The sequence below is a fragment of the Eurytemora carolleeae genome, unplaced genomic scaffold (genome assembly GCF_000591075.1).
Source record: "Eurytemora carolleeae unplaced genomic scaffold, Eaff_2.0 scaffold164, whole genome shotgun sequence".
NCBI lineage: Eukaryota > Metazoa > Arthropoda > Copepoda > Calanoida > Temoridae > Eurytemora > Eurytemora carolleeae.
Genome location: NW_019396218.1, coordinates 170,339 through 192,597, shown reverse-complemented (window position 1 = coordinate 192,597; position 22,259 = coordinate 170,339). Strand labels below are relative to the sequence as shown.

Here is a 22,259-nt window from a genome sequence, read left to right as displayed (position 1 = left end):
TTTCAGAACTGAAAAACATCGAGACGAGTTTCTTAACTACATTTATACATACACTTGTAGTTTGTACATTATAAATATCTCATAAAATTATACCATTTCTTCTTCAGGGTACATAATATAAATATAATTTACATAAACCCAAAATAAATTTAATGCGAGTTATCAAAGTATTCTGTAACCTTTCCTTAAATAATGATCAGCTGTTTGTACTCAATAACAGATGCGTAAAAATCGCTCAAATTCACTCTCCTAGAATACAGTGTAAGGTCTAATCAATTAAATTGTATTTTTCCGTTTTATAACAAGAACTTTCCACTTCTAATCAAGAAAAACTCCTATAAAAATCTATCACAAATTAAACCCATGATTTATAAAGATAAAGTAAATCAGTTTTCAGCTTATTTTCATCAATACAGTTTCGGTTACTGAAATGTTAATATAAAATTACAATTTAATTGCCCAACACTTTCATAGGTATACACACCGACTACTCGTTACTGTAAAGCATTTTAGTGTTGGAAACTGTATTGAAATAAATGCCAGCCTCTAGACATTTTTTCAGCGTTTAGTAAACTACTTTGTATTGCATGCATAATATACTGACCTGCACGGTATGTAGAGATGAATAAATTGTTAATACGAAAAAACAAGGAATTGGGAATTTTTCACAAGGCGTTGCAGGTTTGGTAATCTATTAAGCAATTCGATGTACTCAAAATTGTGGTTTGCCCATTAAGCTTTAGCACACACATTTTTCTGCGTCCAAGAAACTTCATATGCACACAGGTGCAACCTTTTTTTTTAATTTTATTAAGTTAGTATTTATATTTATCACATTATCAATAACTAATAATCTAACAATATTTTTGTTCAATGGTTTTTAAAATTGCGCATAAGAAGTTCATAATAAAATCAAAAATCATGATTATTATAACATAGAATAAAGTGAAGCATAAAAAATTAAAGGCTTAGTGCGATGATGATTATAAAACGTTAAAAACATTTAAAACGTGTTTCATGATATTAACGTTATGTTGTTTGCAAAAAAAACTACTTATTTTGTAACCAAACATTGCTTTTTTGTAAACTAACATTACGCATTAGGTAACCAAGATGTAAACAAAAGTTGCAGACTACAGAAAAAAACATTTTTTGTCAAATTAAGTAAACAAAAAAATTGCCAACCATGTAAGCAAACATTGCTTTCTCACTTTGTGTACAAAAAAAAACATTGCTCATAATGTTAACAAACAGTCTTATTCACTTTCAAAACAAACAATGCTCATTTTGTAAACAATTTTTTTATACATACAGGAATGTGCTAACTAATCTTATTCCAAAATCCTAATATTAATATAAGGGTTTAATATAAAATGCGATTGATTTAACTTTTTTGTTAACAAAATTCTCGAAACGTTTCAAACCATGATGGTTGAATGAATTTGCTTGAGCTGTTCCAGGTTTAAGATTAGTGGAACAGATCCATTCTCTGCTTGGTTAGGTTCTTGTCCTAACTTTATCCGTCCTATCAGAGCATAGTCCTAAACAATATTAGATATATTCTATATTTTAAGAATATTTACTGACCTTGTGGTTTAGCTTAGAGACTCCAGCCTTGGTTCTTGTGATATCAACAACCTCCTGGGAACAGAGAAGAGAAAACAGGGAGCTTCGCGCCGTATTACATCTCCTATTTTCATTATTATTATTATAACATTAAATCTACGTCGAACAGTCATTATGTTCCGATGACTATGTTACGTTGAGCTCCTAATACATCATATTTATAAGATAAATTTCTAAAAAAATTCAAAAACAGCCTCCTGGCTTTCCGTTCGTGGCTCTACCGCTAACCCTTCCTTCTTGCTACTACGCATGACCCTTTCCTACCCCTTCCACCAACCCTCCTCGTTGATCTAGAAAAATTTACCTCATTAAATCACCAAGTTCAGAATTACTTTCTTTCCCCTTATCACCCTTTTCCGTAGTTTCTCCTACAATTAAAAAATATTTATTGATAATTTTGATCCTTTATTTTTCAGCATCAATTCGGATTAATAGATCTTAGTCTGCACGCAAGAATTTTTAAAGATTCAATTTAGACCTTATCATAAAAATCAAGCTTTTCGTAACAAACAATGTAAAATAATGTAAATAAACAAAAAAATTTAAATTTACCAATTATTCTCTTTGGTACTTTTATAGGTTTTAGCTTGCTTAATCTATCCCTCATATCCTGGCCTTGAATCCTAGAACAACAAAAATCAAAATAAAATTGAAATAAGTCCATTCTAAAAATTCATTTAAAATTTTTAAAATTACATTAGTAATAAATTTGACATACCAATGGCAATTCTAATTGTTAAGTTAGAAAGATAAAACTTTTTTTAGTACACATTTCAATTCTTTTTCTGTGATGTAGCGATATATTAACTGAATTCTATTGATAACGTTATTGTTTATTGTTTTGTTTTATGTCTTATATACCTGGCTCTACTGTACTGCAGACTATGTACAGCTGCCCGCATATCTGCCACTTGTTGTACAAGTAGCGGTGAGTCCCGTACAGGACTAGGAATACTTGGACCAAGGCTAATCGGTCCCTCCAGATTCTGGGACTTGGAGAGTCCTTGGATCAATGCCTTTTTAGACATTTGGGTCATTTTGTCCTTGAGAACACCTCGCTCCGATTCAAGACTGTCAATGTCCGCCTAAAATATTCAAAACAAATTTCAATCTGAAAATTAGATCATTTGAAGATTGTTTTATGGCTAACACTATAATTTAATGCAAAAATTAAACTTGTCATATTATTTTCAAAACTAAAAGTTTAAGATAAAAATTTTTATCAAATCAAATATGTTTCAGGTCTGAGTTTATAAAGTCCTTACACACATCGGGGTTTCAGTCTGAACCTCTCTAGTTGCTAAAAGATTTAAGAGAGGTTCTATGACTCTACCCAGTATAAGATCGAACTCCCATGTTACCATACAGGGTAATTTTCAAAAGTCGATTTTTTTTTGATTTCACCAATGCAAAACAAGGTACAACAAAAATATAATTTTAATATTTTTTAACTCGTGAAATTTGATAAAGAAATTAATTATCTCCCGCATTATTAATCTTTCTCTGCTTAAGGAGGCCCTCAAACAACTTCCAAATTTCGAAATTTTGAAGGGAATCTAATATTTGGACACAATGTACCTGAAGGGAATCTAATATTTGGACACTATGTACCTGAAGGGAATCTAATATTTGGATACTATGTACCTGAAGGGAATCTAATATTTGGACACTATGTACCTGAAGGGAATCTAATGTCTCGTCAAACTCCTTATTTTTCCTCAACAACAAGTTGTTGGCATCATCCAGCTTCCTCTGCAAACAATGTTTTCATAAAATAAAGATAGGAGGGGGGGGTTCCATAAACAATTATAAGAGATATCTGTTAATTGCCTCCAACATATTCAATTCTTAACAGACAATTTGAAGATTTTTATGTTTCTGAATTCAGTAAAATTGGGATTTCTAATTTACAAAAAAAAAAATTGAAAATACATTCGTTTCTAATTTTTTTTTTGGTATATCCAATTCCATTTTATTTCAACTGAGCAAAGTGTTGAATTGTAAAAATTGACCCCATTTAATGTATACCTTGATATTTTCAAATCACCATAAAGCATGGGCAATTTAAAAAAAACAATCACAGAATATTTAGCAAAAATAAAGGAAGTTCAACTTTTACTAAAAAATTATTAACAAAATTGGGAACTCTTTTGGGAAGACAGGGTTTTAGGTCATCATTGCAATTTAACTAGGGGCGGATACNGCTTCTCAGTAGCAATTAAGGGAAAGAAAACCTAGTGCAAAACAGAAAAAGATATCTATTAAAAAAAATTTTCTCCTGCAGCGCATTTTTTGGTTCCTACATCTGGATTTTTTGTTCCGAAATAAATCTAGCACCCCCCTCACTTAAATCATATATCCGCCCCTGAATTTAACCCATTCCTTTTCTTGAATAAAAAAAATGAATTTACGAACATCTACACGAATGAAATGAATAAACCTACCTGTAGTTTTTCTACCATCAGATCACTATCTCTATTAGTATCAGAAAGTTTCTTCTCAAGTAAATCCTTCCGAACCTATTCAATAATAAAATTAATATAATAAAAAGAAATTTTCTGTGAAAAGTTACAACAGGAATAAGATTTAACAAAACCTTTAAAACTTAATAACTTTCCTGGAATCTCCGTCGAAAGCCGAAAATCCTTTAATCAAATAGCATGCTTATTATTCCAAATGAGCCTAAAATGACTGTATGCGTAATTTCAAGTGACCATTGAATTAAAACGGCAACCTGAAAAGCTTTGTCTGGTGAAGATTAAATGAGATATCCATTAGTTATTAACTGAAAAAATTGGCTAATTAACAATTATTGTTGGACAACTGGCTTGCAGAAATTTAACACTTTTCACACTAGAAAAACGCCAACATCTTCCACATGCAACCCTATCCCCTGACATTATCGTCTAAATCCCTTTAATGTAATTGACCGACCTGCATCTCGGAGAGCTCGTCCTGTTTCATCTTGACGAGCTTCTTTAGCTCCTTGATATCCATATCCTTCGCTTCCAATTTATACTTCAAACCTAATGAGAAAATAAATTGAAAACTTCTTTTCAGGAATTTCAAGTCTAATTCAGGGATAATTGAGAAAGAGGAAATACTTCCCCCATTTCTAATAAAAGGTATCAAATTGCTATCTTAAAAGATACAAAGATTTAAAACGGTGTATGATTAATTATGTCTTCTTAGAAATAATTTTCATTCTTGCCAGTAGGAGAGTTTTCCTTCAAACTAAATTTTTTTAAACATTTTGAAAAGGGAGAGAGATGGGGGGAGGACGGGATAGTTTGAAAAGGGAGAGAGATGGGGGGAGGAGGGGATAGTTTTCTAGAAAATATATACCCCTGAGATTATTGTACAATCTACCTGTTGCTTCTTTAATCTCCGCCTTGACAGCTTCTGCTCGGATAAAGATTGGCTGAACTCCCTTCTCCTCCCGCGTACCGTCGAAATCATATTCACCGTTCTGTATAGCCGTTGCTATCACACTAAAAATCAATCAATCATTCACATCTCCGCATTGCTATTACACTATAAATCATTATCTAATACGCAATCAATCAATCAACTTATCAACTGATCAATCAATCAACCTGTCAATCAATCAATTCAGAAATTAATCAGCCAAGCAATCATTCAACCAACTAACCCAACTCCAATTCTTAATTATTTGAATATTTATTATTTATACATGCATTCTATTTATCAAATGAAATCAACAAAACTTTAAATGTATCAATGAAAATAAACTAATAACAATTAACAATAAACTAATCAATCCATCCACCAATTATCAATAATTCCTTCCAATTATCCAACGGTGGTAGGCGATCTTACCAATATAATGAAGACGACTTTTTTAGTTTTAATCGTTAACAAGCTTTTTTACAAGCAATTGAAGAGAAGCTTTTTTAATTGACCGCTTAATATAAATTAAAACAAATTGAAATCAAAGACAGCCATCATTGTATTTATATAATGGACAATTGATAAGTTACCCAAGTTTAGCAAGTGCTAGAGCCAAACTTTTTGAAATAAACTCTAGACTCTGTTCTCCTCCCTCTACTCTAGCTTCAATAGCATCCAGGAGAGCCTCGTGGAGTTTAGGTCCTAATAATAAAAATACTTATACTTATAATATCATAATCTAACTGATTTTATCCACATATTAATAATTTATTTACTATTTTGAATAGAAATTTTGTATAAACACTAAATTTTACGTTTAACATATTATAAAATATTTACCTGGAACTCCTGAATCTGGATCAGAGATGGCAAGTACCATCGCGGCCTTCCCGAAGGTATCCATGACCTTAATCACCTGCGCCAGGTTGGTGGCGCACTGGGTGATTGTAACGCCAACACTTTCAGGGAACGTGATGGGACCTAGGAACACACAACAAATATAAAGTCAGGAAGAAACAACAAATATAAAGCCAGAAAGAAAAAACAAATATAAAGTCAAGTAGAAACAACAAATATAAAATCAGGAAGAAACAACAAATATAAAGTCAGGAAGAAACAACAAATATAAAGTCAGGAAGAAACAACAAATATAAAGTCAAGAAACAACAAATATAAAGTCAAGAAGAAACAAATATAAAGTCAGGAAGAAACAACAAATATAAAGTCAGGAAGAAACAACAAATATAAAGTCAGGAAGAAAACAACAAATATAAAGTCAGAAAGAAACAACAAATATAAAGTCAGGAAAAAACAACAAATATAAAGTCAGGAAAAACAACAAATATAAAGTCAGGAAGAAACAACAAATATAAAATCAATAATTGATAGTGGTGTCTCATTTTAAGATTTTAAAGTGATTATGTCCACTCAAATCGAATCATATTTACAGGGATTAAAATAATAGGATTTAAGAAAAATTATGTTCAAAAAGTAGTTAATTTTGACAAAAATAAACGAAAACTAAAAACTTAACTTAAAATAAATGTTCAAAGTTGTTTTAAATTAGTAATAAGCTGCTCTACCTTGGGACCCGTCCTGAGGAAGACGGCGTTTAACATTCTTGACGGTTGCCTCAAACTCCTTGACCTGGTTCTCCAGGGTCTTGAGGAGGATCCCAACCTCGGAGCTCTCCGCCTTCACGTCCATAATCACGCGGATTCTCTGCACCTCACACCTAGTAGTTAGAATACAGGTTTAAGAAACTCTTAAACAAGCAACAAAAGTGAGAGGTTGGGGACGTTTCGAACCTACCCCCCCCCCCCTGGGGAAAACTCATTAACCAAAACCAATATGGCACTTAGAGCAAACGCTCATTCCATACCTGAGATTATCTAATCCAGCCAGGAAGATCTTCACGTGATCTGTGAGGAAGATCCCGCAGTTGGTCTTCAAGTCCCCCAGGTGGATCGGGTAGATGGTGTTAAAGTAGTTTACCGTCTTCTCCAGGTTGACCAGGTGAATATTCTCGTCCAGTTGACCTTTATGCAGCAGGTCCAGGTAGAAATCCAGCCCCTGGTCACAATAAATTAACTAGATGTGTCCATTAAATTAATTTCTGAACAAAAATAATAACGATCTTAAAACGATAAATGATAATGATAACAATGATAATAATAATACCTTCTCATGTACCGTCATCTCTGGGTAAAGTGTCCCGACCCTCATCATAGTTTCAACTATTCATAAGTACAGTCTTTTAATACTCTAACAAGCTAACCTCAGGGTTTTTATGCTGCTGTACACAGTTTACAGGTTAAATCAATACAAAACGATACATTTGTTGACATTTTTTTTTATCAAATAAGAATTTTATTTTGACTGATGAACAAATGAACAAATAAGAACGTTCTAAAATTTTTTTATTTTTTTTAAATTTTGCTTTCGGTAATCGGCAAAATATAGTGTATATCATACCAACAGACAAAAACAAGATAAAACAATACAAGACAAAAATATAATAAGTGAGGAATTAAATAACATTTAAGTAACAAAAACCAAACTTTAACTTTAAACAAAATAATGATAATATATAAATATGGAGAAAGGACTAAAATTTGAAAAAAACAAACAACTAAAATACAGCAATTTAACAAATCAACCGAACTAAGAAGATTGTATCCCTGAACACGTGTTTAGAGCATGGTTGAACTGGTGTAAAGTTTTATCCAAGGAATAGAGAAGATGAATCATCCGACTACCAAACACATGTCTAAACAAATAAATGTCAACAAAAGTAAGAATAACTACAATTATTGCTTTCGTTTAAATTAATTTAATTTCCCGAAAAAGTAGTTGTAGACTGTAGAGTGACCAATAAAAATCTACCATCGTATGAAAAAAAAATCCGCGAACTTTTTACAAAAATAGCAGGACATTATTTTTTACTGCCACTCGGGCATAACAGTATCATTGCACATGACATGCTAACTCTATGATCCATGCACCCCAAAAGGGGGCTCTGGATTGCAGGGAGGGGTGGTTACCTGGTAACACTTGTGTGTTATTGGGGAGTCTTAACAGATATATAGATCTAATCCACAATCCACATGGAGGGTTAAGTAAATTAAACCATTCCTTGTTTTAGGGAAATTCTAGGTCGGTAACGTAAATGAACAGAACAGGCTATGAAACTTTTCACGTAATCTATTTTTAATATTTACCTGTCAACAGTGTGACCTTTAAGGACGGAGTTAGAATCAATCTTCTCCGGAGGTTGGAAGAGAGCCTTGATCTGTCCGTGGAGAATATCAGACTTACAGACTAGTCGGGGCACCAGTAGCATCACCTAAACAGGGGAATTATTTCTTTCCAAAAATACGAAAAAAAAACTTTTCACTTATAATCTAACTAAAAGGGTACATTTTTTAAGAGAATAATTTTCAATCCTAGGCCTGGGGAAACCAATGAAATGAGCTCTAGTCCTAATTTGCATTTTTTCATGAGGGGGGGGGGGGGGTTTTTTTGGGGTGTGTCCTAGAGAACGATTTTTGGCCCCCCCCCCCTACTATCAATTTTGTACATGACCATTTATTTTTCAGCAACTTTATTATTATTTTTTGTTATTTAGGGTTAGGTTAGGTTAAGACACTTTCTGGGCCGAGCGCTGCGGCTAGGATGGGCTAGGGGGCCGAGCGCTGCGGCCACGGGTTAGGTTAGTTAAGACACTTTCTGGGCCGAGCGCTGCGGCTTGGACAGGCTAGGGGGCCGAGCGCTGCGGCCACGGGTTAGGTTAAGTTAAGACACTTCCTGTCAGACCCATGTACAAAACTGATAGGAGGGGGTGGGGTCCAAAAATCGTTCTCTAGTAATATCCCACTTCGAATAATTTTCTATAAAATACAGTAATAATTTAGAGAGACACGTTTATGGAGCTCAACCCTGGAGTCCCTGGAGATCAACATATTATTGCCGTAAGAACATGATACTTTGACTGTAGAACGTAGGTTGATTGTTAATAATAATAATTTCTAGGTTTAAAATATCCAGATTTACACCTGAATAGCTTCATAGTCACCCCCTCTGGAAAGGAAAGATTCTCCCATGTACGCCATCAGATACTTGACATGATTCCCTGCTTCCTGGATTTCCAACCGCCGCAGCTCGACGTCGATCGCCTTGGCGTGGGCCTTGGTCTCGGCAAACATTTTCTTGAAGTCCAGCATCTCGTGAGATACACCCATCGCGCCAGATACGGGTTTGCTCGTTTCCTTCTCTAGAGCCTCCCGTAGCTGTTTATTTTGCTCTTGAACCTGGGAGACAAAAGTGCGAAACTTAGCGATTGTATTTTCATGATCGAAGACGACTTCATGCGACGCTTCCTTCTCCCGGGTGAGTTCCCGGATTTTCGCCTGGGTCATATCAATCTCCTCACGGAGTTCCAACTCTATTTCTCGAGCATTCTCCTGCATCTCCTCGTTAATATCATGCAGGGCCTCGAGGTCGGCTTTTTCCTCCATAAGGAGAACAACCTTGTCCTCCAAATCTAAACATTTTGTGGTTAAGTTCTCCACCATCTCCTCAGCACCCAGAGCAGCATCAACCTGCTCCTGTAGATCGGAGATGGTTTGCTCCATATCCTCAACCTGACGGGACAACTTCTCAAGATCCTTCGTTTTCACCGCCAGCTCTGCCACCTTCTCCTCCAAATCCTTGGTGAGCTTCGTGATCTCATGCTTCTCATGAGCCGACAGATCTCGCATAGAGACCAGGGTCTCACGCAGCTTCTCGTTCTGAGCTTGAAGAGCCTTAAGCTCGAAAGTCGTTACACCGCCGTCCTCCCGCATCTTCCCGTCCTGCCCAATCTCAGCCTTGATGATTTCGAGGTCAAGGGTTAACTCCTCGATTCTCTCGTTCGCTGCGTCAAGCTCAAGCTGAAGGGTCTCTGCCTTCTCCTCCGCCATCTCCTTGTCTAGGGTGGCCATCTCAACAGTTTCGCTAGACAAAAAAGACTTAAGTAAAATTAGATAAAATACTATTATCCAATGGCCAGATGATGTATTAAAATCATCTAGCCATGGCATAATTTAGGGAATCGGGGTTTAGTCACGTTTTTCAAAAATCGATCACATCCCAAAGAAGTAAATTTTATACAATAAGTATTAGTATTAGAAAATAAGTAAAATAGAAAATATAGATAAATCCTGTCCATAAATTGTCATTAATATACAAGACTTGAAAACATAGACTTAAATTATTTACAAAAATGCACATCTACCTCGCAGCCTCGCAGGGGTTGATAATTTGAAGAATTAACCATGCTTTTCCACGATTAGAAAATGAAAAATTGAACATCAACTTTTAGCCCAAAAAATTATTTACCCCCCCCCCCCAAATAAGCGGAGAAAGAAGTTTATAAAAAAAAGTTAATCTATGAAAAAGGTTGATAAAACTATGTTTTTTGAAGGTTATGTTACCCCTGTCTACCTGAGATCAGACATCTCTTCGGCATGACGATCCTTGGCCTCCACAGCCTCCCTAGCATCATGCTTGGCCTTCTGTAACTCCTTCTGCAGCGTAGACTGGGATTCCATAATACGAGACTTAAACTCGATCAACTGTAATAAAGTAAACAATTATCAATCAATTCAATTTACTAATTTCGATATAAAGAAAATAAGTAAATAAATATCAAATAAAATTTGTTCCGAAATCAATCATTCAATCAATCGAGAAATCGATTAAAATTCTAAACAGTGACTTGAACGATATAAAAATAAGAATAAGAGATTAATTATCTATTTTAATAGTTAAGAAGTTAAATTTAATATTTAAATAATAACTATCATCAGTCAATTAACTATCAAACCAATCAATCTATAAATCAATCAATCACCAAATCAATAACCCAGTAAATCAATCAGTCACACAATTAATAAACCAACAAATAAATCAATCGATCAACTATCAAGCAACAATTAAAATCAATCAATTATCTAGCAATTTATCATCATCCAATAAATAAATTCATGTCTCAACAATCAAATATCCAACAAACGACTTCACTCTGGCTTGTCACCTGTTCGTTCTGAAGAAGAATCTTCTCAAAGTCCTTCATCTTCTCCTTGTCCTGGGCTCTCTTCACCTTCAAGGTCTCCAGCTTCTCTCCTAAGTCTCTTATCTCGTCCTACACAGTTCACAAATTTAAACAAAAGTATCAATTAATAAAAAATCGCCTTTTTGTCGATTTTTCTAGGTGGATTTTGAAAAAAAAACAATGTCAAAGAATCATTTACAATAAAATCAATGAAAATAAATCACAAATCCTTGTCTAACTATAAAATAAATAATGACTAATGATAGTGTCTTTCTCTTCAAATCAATAAATTGCATTACCAATTTCAATTAATAAATCAAGTCATCACCAACAATCAATCAATAACACGACCAACCTCCCTTAATCAATTAATCACACGACAAACCTTCTTCAACTCACACTACCAACCTTATAATTATTGATCTCCTGTTGTAGCTGAATGTTTTGAACCTTTTCCTCCATTTTCTCTGAGAGCATAACGGTGCTGCAAACCAAACCAAATAAATTAAAACTTTTTTTACTGGATTTTTTATATTTTTATTTTTATTTTGCTTACATGTATAATAACTATAGGATCAAACTTTAGATAATTCATTCTAAAATTTTTTTGGGGGTTCCTTAGCGATGGACTTGCACTAGCACTAGAATTAGAAGAACTCCGGGCCCCTAGTATACATAAATAACATTAATAATGGTTAAAATTCTATGTTTATTTCAATATGAGATGAACAGTGTTGGATCTTAATTGCAATAGAAAATGTGCACGATTAAATGTGTTTACTTTGTGTACTGTAGGTCAGTTTTTTTTGTAAATTGCCTTGTTTTTGCTGATGATATTTACTCAATATGATAATATCAAGATCTGTAAGGGAACCCGACATTAACCCCCAGACCGCCCTCAGGGTGCAGTGCATCAACGCAAAAGAATTTTCTTACAAGTACATTTTCCAGTAAACCTTTTCCCCAGTGACTTATCCGAACCAAGGAAAGACCAGGGAGTGTTTCCTGAACACAGCGCAAGGAAAAAAATCAGAAATCAAACCTATGTAAGCCTTAATTGACAAATAGAAAAATTCCTTTTGGAAAATGCCGTTTGTTAACGAGTCACTTGAAAAGTTGCTCTTATAAGCAGATGGGGTCAAAGCCCTTTTACACAGCAAAGAAAGCGCTTATTTTACTTCAAATTTAATCTCACAGGAAAGGGGGGGGGGTATACGTGCCCCACCCCCAGTTCCGGCCCTGCTTAGAAAAGTACTAACACCCGTTTAAGTGTTTTACCTGGAGTAGGATTCCGTTCTGGCAGTATCTGGGTCACATTTGTAGAACGAGGAGTTTGAACGAAATTTGTCTCGACAAACGATCGTTCTCTAAAAAAACAACGATGTAATTCAACGGCCATTAAAATCTTTTCATCGTAGTTAACAAATTATGAAGCTGCTCAATATTGAGAAGTACGTAATATTGATAAAAAATCATCTTTCAGAACTTAGACGAATTTCGTAAAAATCTATTTTGTACCTTTGGTAAGGTTGTTTCTCTGGTTTAGGAGTATTGTCCACACTTTTCCGTGTTATATTTGTGAAAGATGGCTGCCGGCCAGCTCCTGCAATATACAGAAGTAAATATTTAAAAAATTAGATATTTTTTGGATATATCAGGGGTAAGGTAGTAGGTTTCTGCTATTATTATTTTTACATTTTTTTTAAGGTTTCTTCTTAACTTCAATTTTTTATGGTCTTGAAGGGAATGTTGACATAATTTCAATGGACCCCCATTTAAAGATTTATTTACACATTTTGCAATACCCTTTCCACCTTAGTCTGAGCAAAACTGATGGAAATATCCTAGTTTATCTTCTGAAATTTTTTTATTTTCAAATTCAGCGCAGCAAAGAAAATGAAGGAAAATTATCGTTTTGAAAGATACAAAATGACGATGTTTAAAAGTTTTAAGGGTATCGATGTGAATTAAATGAAGGTTAACTTGAAACACGATGTCTCTACTTTTGATCTGTACCTGGTAAAGGAAGACGACTTCTAGGTTGAATTAGTTTACTTCCAACTTGTATTCCAGGATCTAAAAATAAAAATATTAAAAAAATAATAAAATAAAGGTTATGCATTGTGTGTAGAAACTCGGACACCTTCTTTATTTTCTTTTTTCCCCAAAATTTTGCTCTCTCCCCGACCTGTGCCTTTAAATTATTTAACATCAAAGGTTTAACCCGTTTTCTCATGATGTGTGCACTGTCCATTATTCACTTGCAAAATTTAAACCCAAGTAAGCGGTATCAAGCAGCCCAGATCCCATCATTGCGATAAGTTTTAATTTAGTGTAGTTTAGTTGTAGGATTACTCCAAGGACCCCTAAAGAGGAGTTGAAATGAAATGAAATAAAAAAGATCGTGAAAGACCCCCAATGTGGGATCCCCAGACCGACAGTAGTTAACATAGTAAATCTGCATTAAAAGTTTCTTCTTTTTCTTTTGTTATTAAAATAAGGCAGATTAAATGCATGTTATTATTATTATTATCTATCAACCTGCAGACAATGTATCTTGACCTGCAGGCTACAATACAAGGAATAATTCTGTTAATTTGTTTAATTTGTTAATTTGTTTAATAGCATCTAATTTTTGTTTTATTGATTAAACTCTTTTCATATTTATTGGTATTTTGTCTTTTAAAAAAATTATTTTTTGACATTTTACTCGTCTTTTTTTTTGCAATTTTAGTAATTTGGTGAGGAAAAAAATCCCCATCACGGCACCACCTTGATACTTTTTAGACAAAAAGTCATTTATTTTATCCCAATTCAGCGAGAATACCCTACAAATCCTAGAGGGGGGGGGATATATAATCAGCAAAAACTTCCAACCTTCCTCCCCCTCCTTGACAGTTTCCATTTGCTCGCTGACCTCACTGGGCTTGTTGAAGTCACTCTGCTGACGTTTAGGAGTTGCAGAAGCATCTAGAGTTAAAATCAGTTGTTATAATTTTCAAATAATGGTAATTAAAAAGAATTAAAATCAGATCAGACTTGCACTTAATCAGAAGCACAACTGGACCTTTCAGATATTTCCCTTCCCTCTCCCCCCTTTTCCCTTCCCTCTTTCCCCTTTTCCCTTCCCTCTTTCCCCTTTTCCCTTCCCTCTTTCCCCTTTTCCTTTCCCTTCCCTTTTCCCCCTTTTCCCTTCCCTCTTTCCCCTTTTCCCTTCCCTCTTTCCCCTTTTCCTTTCCCTCTTCCACCTTTCTCTTCCTTTTCCCCTTCCCTTTTTCCTTTTTCCTTTTTCCTTTTTTTCTTTTTTTCCCCAAACCTTGATAAGAAAATAGCATTTCAACAAAAAAAATCCAGCTGAAGAATGAAAACCTTTTTTAGCAGATCTGGCCAGATCACTTTTCTGTCTCTGAGTTAGATTACTCATACTGTTTTCCCTTTAATAACAAATATTTAAATATACTTTTAAGATATTGTGCAGGCACATTTTTTAATAGATATTAATTACTAATGGTAAAAATGTTAACAAAATGACATAAATGTATTCCAAAAAATTAAGACTACATTTTACTAATTAAGAAACTACCATGAGTACAATAAACATAAGTTAACGAACAGGAAAATTGCCAACAAAAAATCACATCTCGACAGTTTTGCTTAAGTGAAAAAATAAAAGTTAAATTTTTAAATTAAATATTTCCTGCTGGGGACTTTATTTGGAGTCTTCTTGCCAGGAGAATTCTCATTCGAACCTAAATAGGGATTAAAAACGGCATTGCTTAGGATCCGGATATGGATCCGTTGGATCCGCAAGATTTTGGCTTCCTGGATCCGGATCCAAGGGAGAAATTATCAACCAAAAACTGCAAAAAAAAACTTTTTTGCTCCTAAAACCAAAATCTGAACTTTTGAAAAAAAGAGAGATTATACACATTTCCTCATTTCTGAATGGTTCATCGAGCTTTTGGATAAAAATATGCGAAAAAAAATAAAACAAAAAATTTGAAAATTATTTTTGTTAAAAAAAATACAGTAATCTTAAAGAAATGACCTGGATCCGGATCCATTCTTTTTCATTGCGGATCCAGGATCCGGATCCGCATCAAAATTAAATGGATCGTAAGCACTGAAAACGGGTTTCCAATCGGAATTGCGCGCAACTGTTTTCTTATTGCGCGGAATTGTGCGGAATTGCGCGGAAATTACAGGGCCCGCAATTACGCGCAAGTAAAATTAACTTACGGTGGAAACCCATATACTTTGAATCCCTAACCTAAATTCCCTTATGACAAAGTTTGGGTTGAGGATTCTTTTTAAATTCAGCTTAAAAATGATTATTTAATAACTATTAAAAAGTGGCTATCCCTTTAAAGTGTGTCCCCAATGAAGTTATTCAATGGACTAAAAAAAAAATTCTCTTTGCTCTTAATGTACCAAGAAGGTTTGGTTGTCGTAAACAAAATTTGTTTACATCCATCCCAAACTCAAATGAAAATGTATTCATTATTTATTTAAAAATTCAGAAATAAAAAGTTAAACTTTTAGCAACGTTTTAACATTCGAAACTTTTCTCTTTAAAGTAAACTAACATTTTTCAAGGGGTGTATATTTTTCAGATATGATTTTTGATGATTTTAACCCACAAATTCAATGATCTTCCCCAATTCTTGTGGGAAAATAATGATTTTCAGAAGGGGGCGGGGAAGAAAAATGATTTTTCGAGAAAATATACACTCCTGCATTTTTCAAGGGTTTAGCTGTTAGAATAAAAACACAACTGAGGGATATATAAGATTTATTAAAATAATAAAAAAAATGACTCGGTCTGAATTACAACGATACCCATTAAACATGTGTCTTATCATAGGATGAATTTTAAAAGTGGTTACTCCGTGCAAAAATATTTATGCTGCAAAGTCAGTGAAGGAAATTGTGAGAATTTAAAACTTTTCCTGATGGAAAGACCACTGTTGCTTCAATAAAGGAATATAAGGTATCGTTGAACCCTTAAATTATGTTGACAGTCCCTTTTCTATTGAATACCTGGCAACACCGCCGTTATCTGTGAAACACGAACAAACACCCCATGTCCCGGCTGTTAGATGAACAAAGAATGTGTCAAATACAATTTATCAAGCAATATGCATTCCTTCATAAAAAAAACCTGTTTATTAAGCATTTTCATTGAATCCTGATAATCTAAAAACGTATTTGTGGAGGTCCTTTACATAGATATGTTTTAACTCTTATACGAATTAGAATGGTTTCGGGTTTATAATTGAATTCTTCGGGGTTTAAATTTCAAATTTCAATTGAATCTAATTTATCTGAGCGTAAATGATACATTGTCCTAGCATATTGCATATATGCTCTTAATGCATTTAAAATCATTGGATTTCGTATTGATTGGGAGTTGAGGATTGGGTCGAAAACATTAAAATAAGGCGAAAATGTTGACGTGATAGCTTAAAGAAAATTAGGTTTAAAGTTAATCAAAAAAGTCAAATGTTCAGACGTTGTATAGTGGAAATGAAGACTTAAAAGAAAAGGTTTATTTTAACTTGTTTGATATATCGTTAGAACTGACGAGGGTTAACCCAGACCGAAATATATTTTCAATAAATGTGGAACTAACATCCACTTTTTTACTCTACAGAGGATTGGTCCATCACCATCACCGAATTTTAAATTGATATATATATGGATATGGATATTAATTGAAACCAAATCGAACCAAAAAAATAACAAATTTGTTGTTCATTCCTCGCATGTGAAGTATTTTTTTCCACCAATAGTTCCATTATTCTTTCCCTGAAATATTCAAAAAATCTTTTTTAAAATAAATAGAAAATAAATCTGTTCAAAAATAATGCAAGATTATTGTTTAAAGATTGTTTAAATGTTATTATACAAAAGTTGACATTTTATCAATATTTTATCAACTTTTTCTACTAAAATTAATGTGAAGTGTTGTACAATCCATGTAGATTATGAGGGCCGGGGAGGGGGGAAGAGTTTATGTAGATTTACCTGGATTGAGGAGGATTTAAGAAAGGGGGATGTACAATCCATGTAGATTATGAGGGCCGGGGAGGGGGGAAGAGTTTATGTAGATTTACCTTCGGTTCATCAAGAATGACTCCATACCATTTTCCTCCAGAAAATTGGGCTGACCCAATATACGCGATCTTAGAGAAATTTTTTTAGAAATACCGTAATCGTCATCAAATTGTGTTTATAAGTATTTTGGAAAGATGCTCATTAAACAATTTTATTTGACTAATCTATTTAATGAATACTATTACGTTGAAGTTAATATGGGCCATTTCCCCACACACCAGGCTGCAAAAATGTAAGGTTAAAATAATTATTCCATAGGTTCTGACAACGGGGGTTGCTACTCCCCAGCTATCTTACCAAAATCTCATGCAACATTGATTAATTGATTAAAATCATATTTTTCTCAAACATTTACCAGGCTAACAGTCAACTCTTCAGTTCCAAGCAATCTATAGACAAGGGAAAAATATTTTTAGAATTCTCAAATCGGACTTAACTTTAAGTTCTAATTGTTACATTAATACTGGAGGCGCTATAAGGGCTCATAGATTTTAAAACATAAGTCTGGTTTCCAACAGGCTCAAGACAAGAAAGTTCTTAAATAGCCTAGTTTGTACAATTTGTTTAGTAACTTTTCCACGTCAAGTGTAAGATGGTGGTGGTGATATAAGGGCGTAACTTTATGAACTTCTGGGCATGTTAACTGCTTATATACCTTGAGAAACTTTTGCCTTTTTAAAGTAAACTCAATTTGATACATGTTGTAATTGTGTTTTGGGTATATCATTTATAAGTTCAACCATCTAAGTTGCATTTATTTAAAGAAATTCCATCTCTTTCCACACTTTCAACTGTATGTCTATTTGAACGGATTTTATTAACGATTAATATTCAATAATTTCGAATTTTCAATGATTTTCAAATTTTTCAAACATTTAAAATAATAATTTTTTTATTGCAGAAGTAACAAATAAGTTATGTGTTAATATCATGCTCGATTTGATGTTTTTAACCCATTTTTATGATGACCTTTTCATTCATCTAAACTTAGCAGTCAAAATTAAACTTTTAACAAAAAAAACTTTTTTAGAATAATTATTTTACAGCCAAATTAAAAATTAATTAACAAGATTTTGTAGTGAAAAATGTAATAATTAGTTATTTTCAGATAACAAAAAAAAATTTCTATAAAAGCGAAAATATAATTTTGCGCCCTAATAACCCAACCAACTTGCAATTTAGATTTGAGAATTACAAACCAGCTCAGTCTGAATCATAATTATTAGTTCAGAAAAATATTTTCTTGCTAAGGCATGCTGGAGCTACTGTAGTTGTGTCTCAAAATCTGCTAAATTTAAAAATTTCATAGAAAATACTTTGCGCCATTTTAACGCTTTCAGTACTCAAATTACATCTTAGAGGCATAAAAAAGGATTTCTTTACTTAGATTTTTGAGAATTCTAGAAATACTTTTTTCTTTTCTATAGCTTGCTTGAAACTGGAGATATGACTGTTAGCACTGCAAATTTTGGAGAAAAATATGATTTCAATCAATTAATCATATTGATTGAGAAGATAAGTTTTTAGATTTTGGTGAGATAGCTGGGGAGTTTCCTGGGACCACTTAGAAGCAACCCCCCGTTATCAGAACCTATTTTTTTTTTTCTTGAAATTTTCTAGATAATATGCACGTACCCCTGACATGTTACCCAGAAGTTCATTCATGTCCCCGATTCAGCGATGAAAAAGTAAAAACCCTAAAACTGTACATGAGCTCTGCGCAAACATTTCTATCAAGCTCTAATTGATACTTATCTAACCATGAGAACCAGAAAAAAATTCTTTTAATTATAAATGTCGCCAAGGTGTTTGTACAAAGGAACAAATTCTTAGTAAAAAAATCTCATTGACATTCTTAGAAATGAACCAGTTGCAGTAAGAGAAAGTTGTCATTGCAAATGACAATATAATTCGCGAAACTTGATAAGTAAATAAACATAGACGTCATTTATTCCTCAATATTCTGGTTCTCATTGTACTACAAATAATTAGTAATTACCTTCCCCGCGCAATCCTTCTCCGCGAGCTCTACCCTGTCTCCAACCTTAGCATCCTTCCCCGTCGACATTCCGACCTTCCAATCTGAAACTTTTAATAAAAGGGAATATTTGCAAAATATTCATGAGGACTGTGGTTGACTCTAATTGGACCATGTCAATTGTTCTGCATAAAATTATGCTTTTCTAATTATATCTATATTTTTCATGTTCCTGTATAAAGAGGAGGAGAGAGAAAGTCCCAGGAGATACACAAAATAAAAATACTGTTTATGTTTACTGTAAAATATTATGTTAAAGTGGTGGCTGGGAAGCAATATTTATATCAAAGCTTTTTCCATTGAATTATTAAAATGTCTACTTTCCCTAAGCAAATCATGATTGATTTTCAAGTCAAATAATTACAGAATACAAAATGTAGTGATTATTTCCACTAAAGTATCTGTAACCTGATACCCGCACTGAAAGGTTTTTATTTATTTTCTCCACAAAGAATTGAAAAAAGTCCAATCTAAATCTTGTTCTTCATGTTTGATTTTATACATTCCTAAAAATATGTGTGTTCATAAAATTAACCCCCTGTATTTTTAGCAACTCTATATTGGGATCAAGAATAAAGAGAGAAGACCCAAGTGTTGATTCAAGGGGAAGGGAGAAAGATGGCTAGGTAGAAAAAAAAAACTAGGATAAAGAGAGAGAGAGAATTAGAAGGTCTTTGAATAGCTAAAACTAACTTGGATACTTAGCGAGGTCCAAGTAAGGTACTAAAACACTCGCGAAACATGAATGTATAACATGTGTACACCTAAATGCGGTAATTTCATAGGAAATGCAAATTTTCACCCCCCTCTCCCCCTTAATCCATTTTTTACAGAGCTTATATGCTAAATATGGCGAAAGAAAGAAATGTGGCCGCAGCGTTCAGCCTACTAGAAATTGTCTTAATCTAGCCTGACCTGTAATAATAAAAATAAATATTGTTGTATGTGTGTGAAAAATATTAGCCATGTGCAAAATGGACAGCGCGGTACGAAAAACCGTTTCCTAAGACAGACCCTTAATTCATTCTTTCTTTAGAAAATTGGATCGACAAGAGAATTACAATTTCTATTAAATAAATTGTATAAAGTATAGCAGATGATTACTAAAGTAAATACAAATACAAAATGTAAGGTTTAGACACTTACTGGGCCGAGCGCTGCGGCTAGGGGGCCAAGCACCGCAACTAAGAAATGCTAAGGGACCGGGCGCTGCGACGGGTCTGTCCTGAAGAACGATTATAGGACCCCCCCCCGGCCCCCCTCCTTGTAATTTTGTACATGAACAAATTAGTATTTATTTATNAATCAAAATTCTTAGAAGTTAACAGCTGAAGCCCTCGGCCCCCCGCCTGCAATAGCTGTATCCCTCAACCCCCTGCGTGCAATAGCTGTAGCCCTCAGCCCCCTGCCTGTAAAATATGTAGCTCTTGGCCCCTTGCCTGTAAAATATGTAGCTCTTGGTCCCTTGCCTGTAATAGCAGTAGCCCTTGGCCTCCTGCCTGTTCTAGCAGACTGCGGAGTCTAAGCAAAACCCACAACAATTGGGCAGAGCATGTGTGTACTCTCCGAGTATGTTTAACCTTTACATTAGAACTGTTATGATAATGTTTAATTAAAAATTATTTTAATTGCAGTAGTTATGGTTCTGAGAATATGGAGGGGGGGGGATGTTGTAGGTGGATCAAGCACCTACTGAAATTGGCCCATGCTTCTCCCCTAAATATTTTTTTGGTCCGTTTCCGGTTAACAGAGAAAGCATGAAAACTTGTTGATTGGTTTCCTGTTTTTTTTTCGAATCGTTTCCGCATATTTTAGGTTCATTTCCAGTGTTTGAGAAAAGCTATAAATTTTCATTTTGTTGGTTGGTTTCCTTTTTTTCGATCTGTTTCCACACATGTTAGGTTTGTTTCCGGGTTTTAAAAAAGTTATAAATTTTCTGTTTGTTGGTCAGTTTCCTTTTTTTCTATTTGTTTCAGCAAATTTTTTGCCCGTTTCCGATTTTCAGAAAGGTGATAAATTTTCAGTTCGGTGGTCGGGTTTCTGTTTTATTTGATCCGTTTCCGCAAATTTTTGGTTCGTTTCCGGTTTTCAGAAAAAGTAAAAAAATTTCAGCATGTTGGTTGGTTTCCTTTTTTACAATCCGTTTCCACTTATTTTTGGTAAGTTTCTGGTTTTTTAAGTAAGTTTTAAATTCTCAGCTTTCGCTTTTTTTGATCTTCCCAATTGAAATCAAAAACAAAATTTCGGTTTAATTTCTTTATTTAATAAAAACACGTTAAATTTTCGAAAAATCAAAGAAGAAAATATAAAAAATGTAGATTAAATTAAAAATTAAAAATATATTTTGTCAAAAACAAATAAAAACAAAGAAAATAATTGTCTTATCAATTCATTGTATATATGGTGGTAGGGGATTATAGCAATTTATAATGAAGACGATGTTATTTCTCAAATTTATATCTAGCTTTTAAAAAGCATTGATACAGAAAAGCAAGGAAACAAAGAGAAGCTGCCAATTTCAAAGGCTTCTCTATAAATTACTTGTAAACTTGTAATTCGAGAAAAGACACATTAAAAAACTGCCACAACATTTAAACACATGAATCTGCTATGAAAGTATCCTAGTTCATAAAATCTGCCACAAAGTTAGGTCTTTAATCTGTCACAAAATTTCTAGATAAAGCCCTGCAGCCTAATGTACTTTTAACATGTACATTTATGCCCTACAAACTGAATATTTATAACATTATCTGAAAACCAGAAAAGGATAAAAAATTTACGGAAACGGATCGAAAAATAAAGGAAACCGATCAACAAACTGAAAATTTATAACTTTTTTCTGAAAACTAGAAAAGGACCAAAAATTTACGGAAACGGATCTAAAAAAAACAGGAAACCGATCAACAAACTGAGAATTTATTACTTGTTTTGAAAGCCGGAAACGAACCAAAAAATTATGCTTTTCTAATTATA

At 33.7% G+C, this 22,259-nt stretch overlaps 1 protein-coding gene across 1 annotated transcript; it reads right to left on the bottom strand.

Annotated features, from left to right (window-relative positions):
- Positions 1 to 1,418: 1,418 nt before the first annotated feature.
- LOC111698458 (dynactin subunit 1) lies at positions 1,419 to 19,368 on the bottom strand. The gene is made up of 31 exons (XM_023468804.1): positions 19,248 to 19,368; positions 17,248 to 17,316; positions 16,892 to 16,939; positions 16,172 to 16,223; positions 14,829 to 14,880; positions 14,501 to 14,565; positions 14,009 to 14,101; positions 13,148 to 13,207; positions 12,650 to 12,734; positions 12,410 to 12,498; positions 11,749 to 11,797; positions 11,540 to 11,615; positions 11,114 to 11,221; positions 10,522 to 10,652; positions 9,093 to 10,032; positions 8,259 to 8,383; positions 7,719 to 7,807; positions 7,219 to 7,274; positions 6,920 to 7,110; positions 6,621 to 6,772; positions 5,878 to 6,018; positions 5,628 to 5,739; positions 4,996 to 5,117; positions 4,561 to 4,652; positions 4,071 to 4,145; positions 3,304 to 3,378; positions 2,488 to 2,711; positions 2,179 to 2,249; positions 1,931 to 1,994; positions 1,588 to 1,690; positions 1,419 to 1,541 (listed from the first exon to the last, which is right to left on the bottom strand). The coding sequence occupies exons 1-31, from the start codon at positions 19,314 to 19,316 to the stop codon at positions 1,419 to 1,421; spliced, it is 3,801 nt and encodes a 1,266-aa protein (XP_023324572.1). The 5' UTR covers positions 19,317 to 19,368.
- Between the last annotated feature and the right edge of the window lie 2,891 nt (positions 19,369 to 22,259).

Bases quoted from the DNA above. Each gene is read 5' to 3' on its own strand.
- LOC111698458 (XM_023468804.1), bottom strand. From the start codon at position 19,316: ATGTCGACGGGGAAGGATGCTAAGGTTGGAGACAGGGTAGAGCTCGCG. The intron at 14,881-16,171 runs GTATTCAATAGA...ATCCCTATTTAG, and splicing joins GATAACGGCGGTGTTGCCAG to GTTCGAATGAGAATTCTCCT. The intron at 6,019-6,620 runs GTAGAGCAGCTT...GTGTGTTCCTAG, and splicing joins TCCTCAGGACGGGTCCCAAG to GTCCCATCACGTTCCCTGAA.